Source organism: Vitis riparia, chromosome 8 (genome assembly GCF_004353265.1).
Source record: "Vitis riparia cultivar Riparia Gloire de Montpellier isolate 1030 chromosome 8, EGFV_Vit.rip_1.0, whole genome shotgun sequence".
Taxonomy (NCBI): Eukaryota; Viridiplantae; Streptophyta; class Magnoliopsida; order Vitales; family Vitaceae; genus Vitis; species Vitis riparia.
The window spans coordinates 18930732-18947959 of record NC_048438.1 but is presented as its reverse complement, the minus strand read 5'-3'; the positions used below and the strand labels follow the sequence as shown (position 1 = coordinate 18947959).

At 36.6% G+C, this 17228-nt stretch overlaps 3 protein-coding genes across 6 annotated transcripts; 1 reads left to right on the top strand and 2 right to left on the bottom strand.

Moving 5' to 3' along the window:
- The first annotated feature begins 1388 nt into the window (after positions 1-1388).
- On the top strand, positions 1389-4691 carry LOC117920784 (alpha carbonic anhydrase 7-like). Of its 2 annotated transcripts, XM_034838411.1 has the most exons (7): positions 1392-1648; positions 1813-2030; positions 3516-3622; positions 3716-3818; positions 4000-4164; positions 4266-4319; positions 4428-4691. In XM_034838411.1, the coding sequence occupies exons 1-7, from the start codon at positions 1555-1557 to the stop codon at positions 4521-4523; spliced, it is 837 nt and encodes a 278-aa protein (XP_034694302.1). In that variant the 5' UTR covers positions 1392-1554; the 3' UTR covers positions 4524-4691. The 2 variants fall into 2 exon arrangements, with proteins under 2 accessions (XP_034694303.1, XP_034694302.1); XM_034838412.1 differs by lacking the exon at positions 4266-4319 and having other exon boundaries at positions 1389-1648.
- A 419-nt stretch (positions 4692-5110) lies between these two features.
- Positions 5111-8860, bottom strand: LOC117920783 (E3 ubiquitin-protein ligase RZFP34-like). Of its 3 annotated transcripts, none has more exons than XM_034838408.1 (13): positions 8762-8860; positions 8031-8148; positions 7845-7932; positions 7672-7731; positions 7198-7230; positions 7042-7119; positions 6907-6950; positions 6748-6788; positions 6558-6640; positions 6095-6186; positions 5901-5970; positions 5745-5786; positions 5111-5643 (listed from the first exon to the last, which is right to left on the bottom strand). In XM_034838408.1, the coding sequence occupies exons 2-13, from the start codon at positions 8114-8116 to the stop codon at positions 5491-5493; spliced, it is 870 nt and encodes a 289-aa protein (XP_034694299.1). In that variant the 5' UTR covers positions 8117-8148; positions 8762-8860; the 3' UTR covers positions 5111-5490. The 3 variants fall into 3 exon arrangements, with proteins under 3 accessions (XP_034694299.1, XP_034694301.1, XP_034694300.1); XM_034838410.1 differs by lacking the exon at positions 8762-8860 and adding an exon at positions 8456-8589; XM_034838409.1 differs by lacking the exon at positions 8762-8860 and adding an exon at positions 8266-8373.
- Positions 8861-11537: 2677 nt separating this feature from the next.
- Positions 11538-12684, bottom strand: LOC117920886 (aquaporin TIP1-1). The gene is made up of 2 exons (XM_034838564.1): positions 12215-12684; positions 11538-12114 (listed from the first exon to the last, which is right to left on the bottom strand). Exons 1-2 carry the CDS (start codon positions 12596-12598, stop codon positions 11743-11745), a joined length of 756 nt encoding a protein of 251 aa, XP_034694455.1. The 5' UTR covers positions 12599-12684; the 3' UTR covers positions 11538-11742.
- Positions 12685-17228: the final 4544 nt, after the last annotated feature.

Genomic DNA, 17228 nt, shown 5'->3' with positions numbered 1-17228 from the left:
TCAAGCATCGCATAATAGTCGAGCAAAATTTTATATGATTAGGTGAATTGAACCCTCTCTATATATGGTCGTTGTCATTCTCCTTTCTTTGATTATTAACCAAATCTTGGCAGTTGAAGGGAGTGGTTGTAATGCAGAGGATTTGACGCGTTACAAAAACACTTAAAATACGTGTGAAAAATGTGGCATGATTAGACGAAGAGAGCCATCTGATGATATGAAGCTCTGCTCTGACGTCAATCAAAATTGGTGCAGTGAATTTGGCAAATCAAAGGCCACAACTCTAAAGCAGCTGGACTTCAATTGTAATCCCATCGTTTAATTGCGCAGAGCGGCTCCAGAGAAATCAGCATTACCGCAATTGGTACGAGAGATAAAGCATCTGACATCTCTCACAGGAGGTTTTGCAAAAACTTGCGTGATTGATAAATCAAAGCATGTAGGTATGAAGGGTTTGAATGTTTGAAAAAGGAATCAATGAAAGGTTCAAAACTTAGTAAATTGAGATAGATGGTTTTTCAAATCGGTAGGAATCACCGCGTGATGAGATTTGGTTTTTGCTAAAATAATGGAGTTGGCACAAAAGAGCCAATAGCACATGAAACACGCACTCGTCCGCTGTAACACAGCTGGGAATGCCGTTGGTACTTGGTAGGACCCATATGGACACCGTGACTCATTTACTTGTTTATGTGTACCAACATTGAAGTAGCCATGTCATTTTTTTTATTGGAAAAATTGTGTAAAAATTAAGGTTTGACCCATAAAAATTATATAATTGATGAAAATTATATAAAATATGAAAAAAATTAATATATCCTTCAAAATTATTTTAAGTATTATCTACCATAATGATAAACTTTTTTATCTTAATTTTTTTAATAATTATTATGAAAATTTAGTATTTTTTGAAAACTAATTTTAAAAAAATTCTAAAAATATATCATTTAAAAAAAAATTGACATATTTTTAGTTATCTTTTATATAAATAATTTTAAATATATATTTTTCAAGAAGTTTGATTTTTAAATAATAATAATAATAATTTATTTTTATTTTTTGGAAAATGGTGTTTTTTTTTAAATCACTAAATTAAATTAAATTTTATTGAGATTTATAAAAAAATAAAATTTAAAACGAAAAATCATTTTGAAAAGATAAAAAATTCATATTTTTCTTTTTAATTTTCACATTTTCTTCTAATAATATACTTAAATAATGAACTTATACGGATAAAAGTTTAATTTTTGAATTCAATTAACTCAAAAACATAATTTTCCCCCGACTATTTCGAAAGGCGTACGTGTTTGTTGGTGGGAGTTGGGATTTTGCTTCCTTTTATTCTTACATTCACACTTGAATTAATCCAAGAACCTCCTGGAAGGAAATTCACCTCTGTCGTCATATTCCCACACCCTCCCAACGCTGCTCCATTCTGTTTATAAAAAGCCCCCACAGCCCCCTCTGATATATCACCAACCTCTGAGAACTGAATCTGAGTATCTGATATCCTACCATTTGCTTCATCTTCCAACCACTGTTTGGCTATAAACCATGAAGAAACAAAGCAACCCAATCTTCAGCTTTGGGCTTCTTCTCTTCCTGCTTCTTTTCGTGCATTCAACACGGATCATAGCTCAAGAAGTTGGTACGCAATGCTTCCCTATACATATACATATGCAATTTCCCTTCTTTTCTTTTCTGCCTTTTAAGACGTGTGTTTCTGGGGAGATGGATTATAGGAGTTTAATTAGATGCATGCCTTTCTGTCTTTTTGGGCGCTCGATTTCATGAGTGAATTACATGGTGCAGAGGACGAGAGAGAGTTCGAATATATTGAAGGAAGCGAGAAAGGGCCTAAACATTGGGGGGAGCTGAAGGAAGAATGGGCAGCATGTAACAACGGCGATCTGCAGTCTCCCATAGATTTGTCTAATCAGAGAGTAAAAGTAATCCCGAAGTTAGGCGATCTGAAGAGGAATTACAAGCTCTGCAACGCAACTGTTAAGAATAGAGGCCACGATATCTCGGTAAGGAAATTCACTCCCTATCAATTTTGTTCTACCTTTCAGCACACGTCATAATATTGTTGGGGTGTGGAAAATAATTTTTAAAATACTATTGGAAAATAATTCCACTTTAACTTTGTATGATGTTGGATTCTTAACGGAGAAATCTTAAAATTATGAAAATTTAATTTTATAGAATTATAGAAGATATCTCTTAAAAAAATATGTTAACATAAATTCAATTCTTTTTTTATTTGACATATGAGAATTGTAGATGATATTTTTTTTTACATTTTTTAATATAAATTAAAATTTTTATTTAATATGTTATTAATATAAAAATTATGAAAAGTGTGACACCTTCGAAAAGTACAAACATTATCATAAATTTCTTAATAATTTGATAAGTACCTTTTTTGAATAACTTTTTTGTAATTAATTTTTTCAATATATCCTCGCTCTTAGAGATGACGTACCCACCAAAAAATGCCTTCCTTTAGGGAAAAAGATGCCAAAGAAAGGTATGAAACGATTGATTTCAATTTTGAACACCCTTTTATTGTTTTCATTAAAGCCATAGCTTTTATTAATGTTGAGTACAAACGTGGGCCATTCCAGCACAGCATGGAAGGGCACGTTTGTCTCGTGAAAATGAACTATGATGGTCAAGTCTAGAGTGACAAATATGCCCTTTACTTAAGAGTAGTGTATATAGTATACACGTACCACCAGATATGACATATGGTGAATCAGTATAAAATAGATGTTTTAATTCAGACAACGATATGAATTAAAATAAAGTTAAAGTAGTGACATATTTTATACCATTTGACCCTCTTCAGATATCCTCCCTCACTGTCTCATTTATGAGCCGTAATTTATGGATAGGGTTACCTATATCTCTATCAGCCAAATAGAAATACATATTATATGTGGGTACGTGAATATATTGACAAATACACACATGAGTAGGTCTGGGTAAACCTAATCCCGGGATTCCAGAAATGGTGTGATTTTTTGTATATGGGTCATGCGTCGCATCTTCTCGTACGGATCTCTTCTCCAACAGCTGGCATGGCAGTACCCTTAAGAAAGTATAGGTCAGGAAAAAATCATTAGGTAAGACTTCTTATCATTCAACATTGAAATAGTTGATATGCTCGAAATTAAAGTTGTAGGTCCAGCCATTTGACAGATTTTTACTACCGAGATCCAATCACTTCTCTTTAATTTCGCATCAACATTATTACGTTGAACATGAGCCAAATCACGAATCTGTCCTACCAAAGTTGGGTTTTAAGGTACACAGTTTAATATATATTACACCAATAAGGTAGAAGAAAGATGCTGATCATAAAAATTTAAGGGAAGGAAGGACACGCTCTTTAACGAGAAAAGTTGTATCTTATTTTGTTAGAAAGACGAGCACTTCTGTATTGATATAGTACAAGGGTTGGCGAACAAATAATACCGATGTTTAATTGATGGTGTGTGTGATGGGTGCAGCTTCAATGGGTGGGTGATGCTGGATCTATTCGGATAAATGGCACCGAGTATAAGCTCCAACAAGGCCACTGGCACGCACCTTCTGAGCATTCTATTAATGGCAGGAGGTCGGCCTCTCCCTCTTTCCTCTACTTCCATTCCTCTGTTTCACGTTCACAACTGGTGCAACCACCTCATCTACTGTGTTTTTTTAATGTTAGGTATGACTTAGAGCTGCACATGGTCCACGTAAGCCCAGACAACAATATAGCCGTTGTTGGACTCCTCTACAAGACTGGTCGACCTGACAAGTTTCTTTCAAAGGTAAAGTTGCCCTCAACCGCGGCGGAAAAGCACTATTGTCAAAGCGTTCTAATTGACTACTCGTTAATTTAATTGACAGTTTTTTCATATTACAAAATTCTAATGAAAATGGAAGAACAATTACCAAGAAGCACCGGGTTCTTTACAAAATTAAAATTACCTTTTCAATTTTCTTTCAAAGATGATGAGCAACATAACGTCTATGGCTGACAAAATGGAACAGAGAAAGATGGGAGTGATTCATCCCGGTGATATCAAGATGGGTGGCAGGAAATATTACAAATACATGGGCTCACTCACTGTTCCGCCTTGTACCGAAGGCGTTACTTGGATCATCAATAAAAAGGTATCCACTCTTTTCCCGTTACTTCTATATCCTCCCCTGTTCCTCATTCTCCACCCTAAAAAAATCAGTAATTTTGGCTGATAAACTTTAAATGCTCACAGAAAAGGACTGTTTCAAGAGAACAGGTGAAGCAGCTGAGATTGGCTGTTCATGACGTGAGTGTCAAACTTTCGTGAGCAACTCTTTTGATAACTGATTTCGCTTTGTAATACTGTGTCTCAACCACAATATATCTAATATTTTGGTAATTGATTTTGTTGCAGTATGCAGAGATGAATGCAAGACCAGTACAACCGCTTAACCTGAGAGAGGTGCAATTTTATGGGCCAAAGTTTAGCACAGGAGACAAGCGTGATTGATAAAGAGGACAGCGAAATCTACTGAGACCAGGGCTGGAAAGTTGTTTTTTCTCTTTGTAAACTCAATAATGTGGTATTGATTCCTCATGTATATAGAGTGGAATGCCAATTTTAGACTCATCATTCAAAAATTAATATGGACTCAAATCCCTCAATTGGCCTTAATTTGCATTTTGAATTTCCCCTTGTCGATCCACCAAAAACCTTAGAATGATGCAGGCCAATGTTAAAAAGTTTTACATTCTAAAAGAGGAAAGAGTAACGAGAGTTTTGGGAATGACTGGAAAAGAAAAATAAAAATTGACATTTAATTTAAAGTTTAAATAAAAGGGCACACTTGAGCTGGGACTGCAGCCCATGTTGAGAAAGAGGTTTCAAGGGACTGGCATTTGATGAGTTCACAGGCTTTTGTATGTTATTCAAACTTGCTAGAAACTGTGTTGCCAACTTAAATTTTGTGTAAATGCAGACAAGTTTGGTTGTGAGGATCTGCCTTAGAGCATCACTTAATTTTCTTTTCTGGACCTACAAGGTAATATGAGCCAAAATAATTATCAGCTTATGTAATGGATGTACACAACTCAACAAAACATTCAATATCGACACTTCAAAAAGAGCAGTTATTTCCAGAGGAAACCTAAATCTATATTTTGGACAAACATGAAGCTTCAATTTTGTAGTGAAAAATAGATTTCAATACATTCAATATTTCCCCAGTACACAATATCACATCTTCCCAAAAAAAAGAAAAGAAAATGAGGGCTTGGCGCATCTGGTGATACACGTCAGCTTGAAATTGGCCACATATTCCACAACAAGAGAACTTCTAGGGAAACAATTGGCAAAGAATAAAGGAATTAACAACAGTTGTTGCCTTCCATGTTTCAAGTAACTAGGCTGTTCTGCAGAACTAGTTGGATTGACCCCTGAAGTAAGGACTAGTGACACAAAAGTTCTGAATCAATGATTATCTCATCATCTCCTCAATCCTCGATGAGCATGAAGCAGGGCCTCCTCGTGTCTGCCTTGTATTGTAGGAGTTGCATTTTAGGCACTTATGAGCCACAATATGGAAATTTACCTCTGATGTTTCCCCACAGTCATTGCAGAGTATCCAAACCTAATAATTTCCAACACCAAACTGTGGTCAATTCAAATGGCATATTTACCTTAGTTATGAGAGGCAATACAAGTACACATTTTTATCATTCCTTTGCTTACCATCTTATTTTCGAACATAGATGGCATGGGAGTCAAAGCAACCTGAATTTGGGTTTGGAAACAAATTGGTAAGAAAAACATTGGATAGCTAGACATAAGGGTATGAGAATATGTTACGTCCTAAAGCAATAAAATCAGGCTATTATATTGGTATACCTCTTGATCCAGCTTTTCCCAAACACGGGACATATCACAATATGACTTTGAGCAGACAGGGCATGAGTACCTGAAAGATCATGGGGTTATTATGTGAACCTACAGCTTGGAGTAGTATCAAAAGAAACAAACATTTATATACAAATGATAAACTAACAAAACAGGACTGGCCTTAGTTCTCTGTAAAAACTTACTGGAAATGACGTTCCATCTCTTTCAAACATTCCAAATGTATGGTATGTCCGCAATGCAAGACAGTAATGTCTTTGGTCGTATCAAAAAGATACTGCAAAAAGAAATGGTACCATTCAGTTATTATGAAACCCAAACACTCCTTTTCCCATGCTTCTCCAAAGACTCTCATTCTTCTTAGGTGGTGTTTGTTTTTTTACTTAATTCTAAATAGAACTTTAATACTTAATAGTGTTAAATATTAGATTGTTTGTTTTTGTAATATTTTATTTTTATTAAGTATTAAAAAGTAAAGAAAAACCAATATGTTATTTTTCTATTTAGACAAAGCTACATATTTTGGTCTTTTATATTTAGTAAAAAAATTTTAATAAGTTATGAAAAAGTAGAAAAACAAACAACCTAAATTCTGAAAATAAATTGTTTTCAGCAAAAAGCCAAAAAAACAAACACTAATTAGTTTACCTCGAAGCAAACAGGGCAATTATGGTGCATTGCTCTTTCCACACAATTGTGTGAATCCTTCAAAGCTGTTGAATAGCAACATCCTACAAAAAAGATAATGAAACACCTGAAAATTAAATTACTGACCATGAAAACAAAAAAAGGACTTCTCAAGTATTGAATCAAGAAAGCTTAGAAATTAGAATCTCACCACACTTATCACAGTGGAAAAAGTTCTCCTCTCCTCCAGTTCTGCAACAACAAACGCAAACTTAATACAACAAAGTGCATTAAGAAAATCATATAAGCTATACAAAGAAAAAAAAGTAAGGAGACGAAGAAATGAAAAAACCACGGAAAAGATTTTAACCTGCAGATTCCACACTTGTTGCAATGGTATATTTGCTTTGAAACCTAAAAGGGAAAAACAGGAATTGATCATGTAAATAAAACCATAACAACCAAAGCTCAGATTTTCAAGAAATTTAGAAAGACGAAGGCTTACATCATCGTCGAAGAACTTGCATTTTGAACAGAAGTACTGTCCCATGCATACCCCACAGTGGATGCAATTCTGCTGAACCTGAAAGGATTAAAGAAAGATCAAAACATGTTCACAGATTATAATTGTTCTTATTAGGCTTCTGAGAATCAAACTTACATCTTGTTCTGTGCCACACAAAGAGCAGATAACCTGAAAGACAAATACCGAAATAGCAATAATATTATGTAGTGTTTAATATGATTTTATAATAATTAAAAAGTACTCAAAATGAAAAAGACAGAAAAAAGAAAAGTATAAAAGGAAAGGAAAGAAAAAGATAACTCAAGATTGCAGAATATGTCCAAATTGCTAGTGCACACAGAAACAAAACGTAGATGCCAAACCTTATCCGCAGAGTCTGCATCTTTTATCCCTTGATAAAACCCATAACTTTTCCCAGACACCAAACATTCAAACAACATTTCCAGACAAAAAGCAAAAGGTAATCTAAGGGAATCCATGTGGCCCCAAATCAGCCCCAAAATAAGATTCCTATTTTCCAATTTCATCTCTCATTTCTATTCTCCTTTCGATATCAAAACCCAAACAACACAGAATGAAGAAAAAAAAAAGAGATTGAAAAATACCGACCCTTTTTATTTCATGGCGAGGAACGTCGTGCCGAGTGAGAGGATCAACTTCTAATGCATTCTGTTATTTAAAAGAAAAAAAAATCATTCAAGAATCAGAAGATTCAGAACCTTTTATTTTCAATTTAAATAAGCAGAAATTAAATTTATGATCCAATCAAACAAAGGCAAGACCTTTGCTTCGTTATGGCAATGCCTGCAATCGAATATCTCATCGCAACAAGGAGCTCTGATCTTGCATCTCCTTCTGTAATGCGAACACCTGAAAATAATAATAATAATAATAACAAAACAATTTTGAGAAAGCAAAATTAGAAATGATTTTGCAAGACAAAAAAAATAAACGAGATTGAAAAATACCCAAAACGCCCAGATCCCATCTCCATCAAAGACTCATCTTCCTCATGCCTATGAGTCGACATCTGGCCCTCCAAACCGCTCTCCATACTTAATCTTCCTCTGTATCTTCAAAATTTACCTGAAACTCACAATCAAAATTGATGTAACAGACGCTGCAAAACCAAATTCAATTAAGCTAAAGGTAATATGATAAAAAAAAAAAAGAAAAAGGAAAGAGAAAAGAAAGAAATCACACCCCGGGAAGAGGGTAAAATGGGATATTCAAAGAGAGGTGGGGAGGTCGAAATGCAGCAATTCGCTTTATATATATATATATACATATGGCCATATGGGGAATTGAAGGACAATCCCAAATGTCAAGTCACCCATTGAGGGGGAGAAAACTAGATTCATAATTTTACTGAATTACCCACATTAACCCTCACCGTTTGCTCTTTTTTCATTCAACACCTCACCGTGCAATCAGCCACCGTCTCTAATTTTAGGCTTGCAATATTGATGCTTGCCACACCGCCACTTCATTCATTTCCTTCACCCGTCAGCTTATAGCTTTTATTATACTTTTATCATTATTTTCGCCCTTTTCAGACATGGCGTCGACACAGCCAAATGACTTGGCGTAAAAATTGATAAATAAAATAAAATAAAATACGAGTAGAAGTAAACAAATTAATTTTGTGATGTGAAGAGAAAAATAAAAGAAGCATATAGTAACGTGGGAGGTAATTTACCTAGAAGAATTGAGGAACTGTGAACAGGGTGTTTCAGCCTTTTGATTTCTGGTTTTGGAATGTGTGTTCCTGAGTTTGAACAGTGAAGGTCCTGCCTCTGCCTGTTGCCGGCCTTTATAAAATCATATACGATTCCGCGTCCGTGTTGGGCGGCTGGAGTATTGCTTTCAAAACATTGTCAAATTACGGTTTGGCACTCTGTATTCAAGGGTTTGTTTGGGACGTTTTGTACTTTTACGACATTTTCTGGGGGTAATTTGTGGTGAAAATTTGTTTTGTGTGAGTTGGGAACAGAGCACCAAGTTGGACTAATGGATAGGGTTCAACCTTGTCCACTCTGAGCCAGGCTGCTAGCTAAGATCACGCCAAGTTTTGAATGGGTTAGGACTCCTACAGACACTGACTGGAGTTATCACGTGAATGATGTGGCGTGTTACGTCTTGAAGGTTAGCTACTTTTGACCTATCAAACCCATGTGCCAGGGAACGGTGGGCGGGATTCCAATTTTACGTGTTAATCATATTGTTGCCGTCAAATTCTGGACTTTCGGTCTCTAGTTTACCGACTGCCGACTGCCGACTGCCGACTGCACACACTTAACATATTCTCCCCCTTAGGTTTTTTTTTTTTTTTTTTTTTTGCCTTTTTGATTTTTGGGTCTCCTGAGAAAATAGTCGAATGAATTGATATGCATGACATACTATACTCTTAACAAAGTGCTTTATATATTATTAGCCAGCATAATCTAACTATGGCTGACAAAAGCCAGCTCTGTTACTAGAATTGAAAGCTTGGGGCCCAAATTGGATGGTCCTTGGACTCGTGGCCCATTTAAATTCATTAAACCTGAACTTCAAGGAGCAGGCTTGTGGTTGTGCCCACAGACCTAGGCCCATGATGTCTTTTCCTATTGGACACCAATCCACCAAAACCCCTTTTAAACTTCATCCATTCAACTCACCGTTTTTCCCACTCTTTTACCCAAAAGTCTGGATCTCCAGTTTAGTAGCTTGGATTCTGCAAAATATTTTGTGGCTACAGTATTTACTAGTTGTCTAATTGATCCAACTTAAATAATTTTTTTTTTTTAAAAAAATTGCTACGAGAATGAGCAACAAAAAAAATAAGAACAAAGATTTTCGTGGAAAAATCTAGATGCAAAAAACTATAGATAGAGGAGAAGAAAAAATCCATTAGGTCAAAAATTGATATAAAATGAGAGAGAATTAAGTGACTACTATATATATGAGTCCACATACCCACTATAAACCCCCAAAAAATCTAATAATTTTTGTTTAACATATATGTCATACATTAAGTTTCCAGGTCAGATCAAATAGATTCGGGTTACCAAACTCAAACAAAAATCATAAAAAATACATCTTGATGATGGATCAAGCCTAAGATAATAATATAATTTGCGTACTACTTATCAAAGAAAAGAAAGACCTAAAAAAATATATATATAGATGATGAAGGTCAATGGTCAATAGGCTATAACAATGTATCACCACAACCTTATCTTGGCTCTCAGCTTCATATATATGGTCACCCCCACGTGGCAGGGATAAAAAGTCACTTTCCAAAAGAAGCAATCCTATCCGAAGCCCCCGTAATTAATGACATTCATTGAAACCGTCTATACATTGGAAGTGGTCGGACCCAACCTCCACTTTTTGGTGATCCTCATTAGATGCGCAGATGGGGACGCTCTCCTTTCTACTGCTTTTATTTCCCTGTTTGCATCAATGCATCAAGGAATCATCCCTCTTTCTCCCTCATTCCAAAAGAGACTGTTGAGATAAAACTCTGATTGCTAAGGCTCCAAAACAGCGTTGATTCATCTTCCAAGTAGTTAACAGAAATATTTGGATCCATGGTAAAGACAAGCACTTGTTGGAGGGCATAATTATGCATTCCTCAAAATTTCAAAAAAAGTTGTTGCTTTTTTCTTTTTTCCTTGCTTTCCAAACGGCTAGGACATAACATATGCCCCAATATAAACAGAAATGATGCATATATATAAAGTAGTGATAATAGTAGCATGGAGCGAAGTGTCTGGACCAGTCATCAACCTATCCAAAGTGGAGAGGATTAATAAAAAGGAGGGACAAGGAGTGAAACGCTTCAGCTTTCCCTGACAACTGATGGGCGCAAAAAGAAGTTCATTTTTTTGAAAAATAAAAAAAAGGGAAAAGAAAGGACAAAGGGAAGAGCCCGGTCTACTGAACCTAACACTGGTAAAGCTTCCCGCGTCTGGCCTGCTCCTCCATATTCATGATTGATAGGAATCTCTACATGTTATATATTACCCATGCACAGGGTTAGTTCCCTCATGTGCCTTTGTAGTTTGTAATATATATAAACCAAGAAAACACGACCAAAAAGCCAATTTACCAAAAAAGGAGAAAGAAAACAAGTAAATGGTACAAAATGTTTAGATTCTTTTTGGAGATTAACGAAAGTTGGTTAGTGTTAAATCAGTAATAATGTCACTCATTGCTCCATGATCACAGCTGTATGGGAAGAAATCAAGAACCCAGCTGGTTTTTTTTTTTTTTTGTCTTTCTTTTGGCCTTCTGAGTGATAATAGGCATGCTCATCACGGGGTTCATAGTGACTGACCCCATAAATTTACTCCATTATTTTGCTCACCCAACCTCATAACAGCAACCCCACGTCCGGGTCACCGCGTCCAATGAACTATGAGTGGGTCAACTCTAAAGACCAATTACTGGTTACCAGATTAGAAGGTTTTAAGAGAAAAGATCGAAAATTGAAAATGCAAGGAATTGAAACATGGAAAAACTAAATAGGAGCCGATCGAATAACACAACCACACCTAGCGTTGCTGGGCAACAACGATGATGATGATGATGATGCTGGAAAGGTCAACGATCACGAAATAAACACATGAACAAGCCTGTAAAGAAATAAATACATCAAACAAAAGCCTCGGAACTGTTCATGGATTGATGAGCTCAGTAGTCTGCGGAGGGGAGCTGCTCGTGAGTGTGGCTGATGAAGACGACCTCGTACACAAGTCCAGCAAGCCCTCCTCCGATCAGAGGCCCGGCCCAGTAGACCCAGTGGTTGGTCCAGGTCCAGCTCACCAAGGCAGGCCCAAATGATACTGCTGGGTTCATTGAGGCACCGTCGAAGGCCCCACCTACCAGAATGTTAGCACCCACGATAAAACCGATGGCGATCGGTGCAATAATTCCCAAATTGCCCTTCTTTGGATCAAGGGCTGTGGGGTAGACTGTGTACACCAGCCCGAAGGTCATCACGATCTCGAAAACAAACGCGTTCCACACTGTCACTCCTGAAGACAGAGAGAAGGCGCTGGTGGTCTGCGAAACAGTGGAACCCAACCCAATAAATCTTTGTTAACAACTCTCAACTGTCAAAGTAACGGAAATAACGAACCTCTTAGAGGAATGCTAAGCTTACCATGCCGTTGGTGGAAAACTTAAGTAGCAAGCAAGCTACGGTGGACCCAAGAAGCTGAGCAATCCAGTATAGGATGCCCCGGAGGAGGGTGATGTTACCGCCGACGAAGGCGCCGAAGGTGACTGCGGGGTTGACGTGCCCACCAGAGATGTTGGCTCCTACAGAGACGGCAACAAAGAGAGCGAATGCGTGAGCCAGAGAGGCGGCAACGAGGCCAGCGGGGGTGGCGGAACCGTTGTCAGTGAGTTTGTTAAAGGCCATGCCGGAACCTTCGCCGGCGAACACGAAAATCAAGGTACATATAAACTCAGCAAACGCCGCTTTAAGAGCGTCGGGTCGAGTCGCCTCCTCGGGCCTTCCAAAGGCGATGTTGCGGATCGGCATGGTCGTTTGATCAAAGATCAAATCAACGGCGGAGAACTAGAATCCCTGCTGCTAAGGGCTACTACTGTGTATCCACAACTGGTCTCTACTTCTCACTCCGGCTCTCACTTATATCGGAAGTGTCATGAGCCTAGCAACTGGTTATAGCCGGTTTCCCTGTAAACAAAAACAATAAAATAAATATTTATTTGAACAATGATTGGTGGACGGTTTGCAAAATATTTAATATTGAATTTTATTTCAAATAAAAGTTTTCATAATTAGCCCACGCATAGGCATCACTGTTCACACAACAAAGCAAGTTCACCACTAAACGGCCATGTGATTTACACGTGTGCCGGATACAGAAGAGACACGTAACGTGATTGAGGAGTGGGCTTCGTCATCTTGGGCAGTCTCTGGAAAGATCCATCTATAAAAATGATGATCATGTGGTTACTGTTGACACGTGGGTTACAGTATACAGTCGATGGCAGAGATGTGTTGGCCGCGGCCAGCACTCTCTACATCGCCAATACGCACGAACCTGAAATGAAAAGAATTTTTTTTTTCCCTATAAAAGTGCATGATGGTTTGTCCACGTTTTATGCGATAAAGGGGAATCTTGGATTAGAACACATAAACAGCTCATGTTATCAAGATGATAATACGCTTTTTTTCCTTTGAATGTAATTATTGATTGGGTCATTTGACATTAAGGCAAACACTATCAGAATGAGTGTGAACATTGCCTTTGTACTTTTCTACCACTTCTTCTCCATTTTACTGAAAGTGACCGATTTTGTTTTGTGTTCATTACTGAAGGGATATGCACCCACTGCCCCACATATGTCTTTCTAGTTTCAAAATTCCTATTTAACACTGAAAATCCTAATATTTGGAGTTGATAAGTAGTTGAAGGATGAGCATCATGAGAAAGAGCTGCGAAGAGGGCCCATTTTCATAAAATAATGTATCCTAGCAAGCATCGGATTAGAATATTATTAGGGATGTACAATTGTTTGTGGGTTTTAGAGAACAACCCGGGGGCCATCATGCTGCTGTAGCTTCTTATACTAAAATAATGTGTGGCGTCCAAGGATTGTGTTCCCTCCCAGTCATGTCCTCTGCAGTAATCACTCGTAATATTTAAATTATATTACTATTTGTACGGTTGTTTTGGTTAAGATGCTGATGTATACATTGTAAAGAGTCCCCAAGGGAAGACGTTGTCCAAAATAATAGTAAAATAGTAAGAGTTTTGTCTGACATTCACCAAGGTTCATCATGCCCCTCCCACAAATTCTTGCCATTCAATCACTCCCATTTTGTCCCTGTATGTTAGGCAAAAGCTAAGACGCAGTGTTTGAATCATTATCATGATGTGGTGCCTTTTTCAAAAAGGGAAAAAAATAAAGAAAGAAAGAAAATTCAACCTTTTGAGTAATAGCAACTCCAATTAGTCGATTGTTTTTGGGCGTACTAGTGATTCTATAGCGAAGCCATAAACAGAAGAAGTGTTTGACAAGTTTTTCAATTCAAGAGTAAACTTGAAGCTCGAAAGGAGAGATGGATGGAGATATATATGGCATAATTAACAAGAAAACCAACAAAAAAGAATAGAGACATGTGAGGCAATTGATTTAGAAAAAGAGGGAAGCATTGATGATGGGTGTGTGAGGAAAATAGCGATGGGGCTTGCAGAGCGGCAAGAATCTCGTGCATGGAGAAGGTGGGGGCAATAGGAAAGCAAAGACCAGGCTGGCTCTCTGATTGGTCAGACACAATCAGTAATTCACAGCTGGAACCAATCCACTTTGAGTAGTGGTGAGGGACCATCCCCGTCACAAGCTCACCACCTTCACTTTTTGACCCATCATTCTCATTTTCATTTATGTCAAGTATCAACCCAATTCTCTACTCGATCTACAGATTAGGATCCTTTCAACTCTCTAAGTGTATGAGTTACTCGACTCTCTTTTTGGATGAGCACCACTTGGACAAATGCCTTAAAAAAGAACTGATGTTACAATATGGATAGAGATTACCATAAATTATGATTTATTTGGTGATGATAATTCGAAGTATAAGGTAGAAACGTTTTGAATGTTATAGAACCTTATAGAAATGTGACTGAATTTATTGGAAGAAGGATTCAATTTGATCATGATGATATTGTCGTATTTCTAATTTTCTAGAGTGTTTTGGAAAAGCAAGAGGGATCGGCTTACACCGCTCACATGGCTGAATCTCAGTCTATCAATCTTGGGTATATCCCATATAATATCTAGCATTTTATGGAGAAAAGCCAAGGTTTCTTCATGTGCATCAGTACGAAAGAAGGTAAAAAAATTTCAAATCATCAGAGGAAATAGAACCAAAGCTAGTTTGTACCAACGCCAAGTTCCATCAATACATCAAGAGATGCAACCCAATCTTTTTCAAAGCTGAGTTTTCCACATGAGACAGAAATGTGGGACAGCACCACGATATCCTTCCTATGTTCATAAGTAAACACAGCTTAATTAAAGCGTGGCATCTACAATTTGGTAAGCAAAAAAAAAAGGAAAAAATCTATATACCACAACAGGAGCCTTAAATATGATCTTGGCTGGGGATATTTTAAGCTTTCAACCAAGTATGCGAGCGATGTTCACCAGTTAATAAGGAGGGATCGCACAAGATATCCATACAAAAATGATTGCATTCTGATAAGGTTTGATTTTAAATTTTTAAGCTTTACAAAGTATGAAGGAGGTCTTTTCTAACTTCAATAATTGAATTTTTGAACTGTTTTGTTTCCAAATTTTAGTGCAGGGGGGGAAGTTTTCACTCTAGGTAAATATGAAATTCACTGTATGAAGTTTGAATTTGGCACTTACAGTCTCTCGGGAATGATTAATCTTATGAGATGGAAGAGTTCAATTAGTCAAGCTTCCAGCCATGTATCTGGTCAGTCTGGCATGAACTAATTACTATGTTGCTTAAAAGAGCAGAAACGACACTGAGTACATTACGTATATGGTTTGATGTTGTGCATAATGACAGTTAAAAACCAGAACACAAGCCTTCAATCTAAAAATTAGGATGACCAGATCCATTTCATATCTTATTACACAAGATTGTCCAAACTGCTTTTGTGAATTGACCCACGGGTCCTCTACAAATATAATCTAAATTCATGGCTAAGTTGGCAGCATGGAGCCCATCTAGGTGACATGTGATGCGTTTGGGACTAGTCGACACTTTGGAAAAGGCCTCTAGAGAAACCACATTTTTAGGAACAGATTTGAAAATTTTTCTAAACCAAATGAATTATACCCATTGGCTACAACTGTGTCACCCTCCAGTTGTGAACTTGGAACTCATCCATGTGCACTACTTTGTGGGCACGAAATTCTGGCACTTGTCCATCTCAAGACACTCCCAACTTCGCTCTTACCTGTAACAAACCTGTATTTGATTATGGTTAGCAATTTAACAATAGAAACTCTCAGGCCAATGTTATATGGAGGAAGGAAAGAAAGGCTTGCTTTCCATTTTATTTGGTATTCTCACTCTTAAAAACACTTCACAGGATCAACCATTCGTTATACCTATGAATATAACTCTTAAGAATTATTAATGTTATGAACCTTCTGGAGGAATCAGGATTTACTAGTACAGGCCCACCTCCACTGCTTGGGCTTCTCTCTAAACAATTCAAATCCAGCCTTAACTGCTTGGGCCTCTGTGTCCAAAACCCACTTCAATTATTCCCTCTGAACAAACAATTTATAATCAAAAGGTAGAATTGTGAAAATTCTTTATTCATTTATTCTGGTTCAATGGGTCGTTCCTGATTGTGAGCCCACCTTTTTCATCCTCTCTCTCTCTCTCTCTCGCAATCCTAGCTCGGTGGAAGTTTTTTATTTTGGTTCATACTATATAAATAAGGTTAAAAATAGTGATTTTAAGAAATATTTATAATCTTTTAATGCTTAAAAATTAAAAAATTTATAATATTAAAAAACTAAAAATACTTTCTAAAATTAGTATCAAACTCATTATAAGAAAAAAAAAGAAAAAAAAATCATCTAATCATTCCAAAACAATGTTTGAAACCATATGAGGGCATTCCTTACAAGTCACACAGGTAACTTTGACTATACATGACATTCCACCCATAACTCATTTTATGACTATAAATAAAGCCTACAAATTACATGGCAATTGGCAATGAATAAAATGTTTTTTTTTTTATGCATTTTAACAAGAAAAATGCTTAAACTAGTAGTATCTATGAAATAAAATATTTAGATGGTTAAATATGTATGATAAGATCTAAATAGTAAATAAAATTATGATACAAAAGTATAAATAAATGGGATTATAAAACAAATAATTGAGTCTAAAAACATATACATGATACCACTTATTTGATGATGGATTTTTCATAAATACTAAAAAAAAATGATATATATCTATAATGTAGTTAAACCCTTTAACAAAATCAAATTCTTTGGTTATTAATTTCAAAGACACTTAAAAAAAAAAGAATTTTTCTTATCCAAATTCCAGATAAAATTATCTAAATTTGTATAAATTGAAGCTGGATTGGTACCCCAGCAGACTCTTTGGGAGGCGCAACTTTCATGTCCCAATACCCAGT

Bases quoted from the DNA above. Each gene is read 5' to 3' on its own strand.
- LOC117920783 (XM_034838408.1), bottom strand. From the start codon at position 8,116: ATGGAGAGCGGTTTGGAGGGCCAGATGTCGACTCATAGGCATGAGGAA. The intron at 7,120-7,197 runs GTAAGTTTGATT...TAATCCTTTCAG, and splicing joins TGTGTGGCACAGAACAAGAT to GTTCAGCAGAATTGCATCCA. The intron at 5,971-6,094 runs GTAAGTTTTTAC...ATGATCTTTCAG, and splicing joins GAGATGGAACGTCATTTCCA to GTACTCATGCCCTGTCTGCT.
- LOC117920886 (XM_034838564.1), bottom strand. From the start codon at position 12,598: ATGCCGATCCGCAACATCGCCTTTGGAAGGCCCGAGGAGGCGACTCGA. The intron at 12,115-12,214 runs GTAAGCTTAGCA...ACTGTTTCGCAG, and splicing joins AGTTTTCCACCAACGGCATG to ACCACCAGCGCCTTCTCTCT.
- LOC117920784 (XM_034838411.1), top strand. From the start codon at position 1,555: ATGAAGAAACAAAGCAACCCAATCTTCAGCTTTGGGCTTCTTCTCTTC. The intron at 1,649-1,812 runs GTACGCAATGCT...TACATGGTGCAG, and splicing joins GATCATAGCTCAAGAAGTTG to AGGACGAGAGAGAGTTCGAA. The intron at 4,165-4,265 runs GTATCCACTCTT...AAATGCTCACAG, and splicing joins CTTGGATCATCAATAAAAAG to AAAAGGACTGTTTCAAGAGA.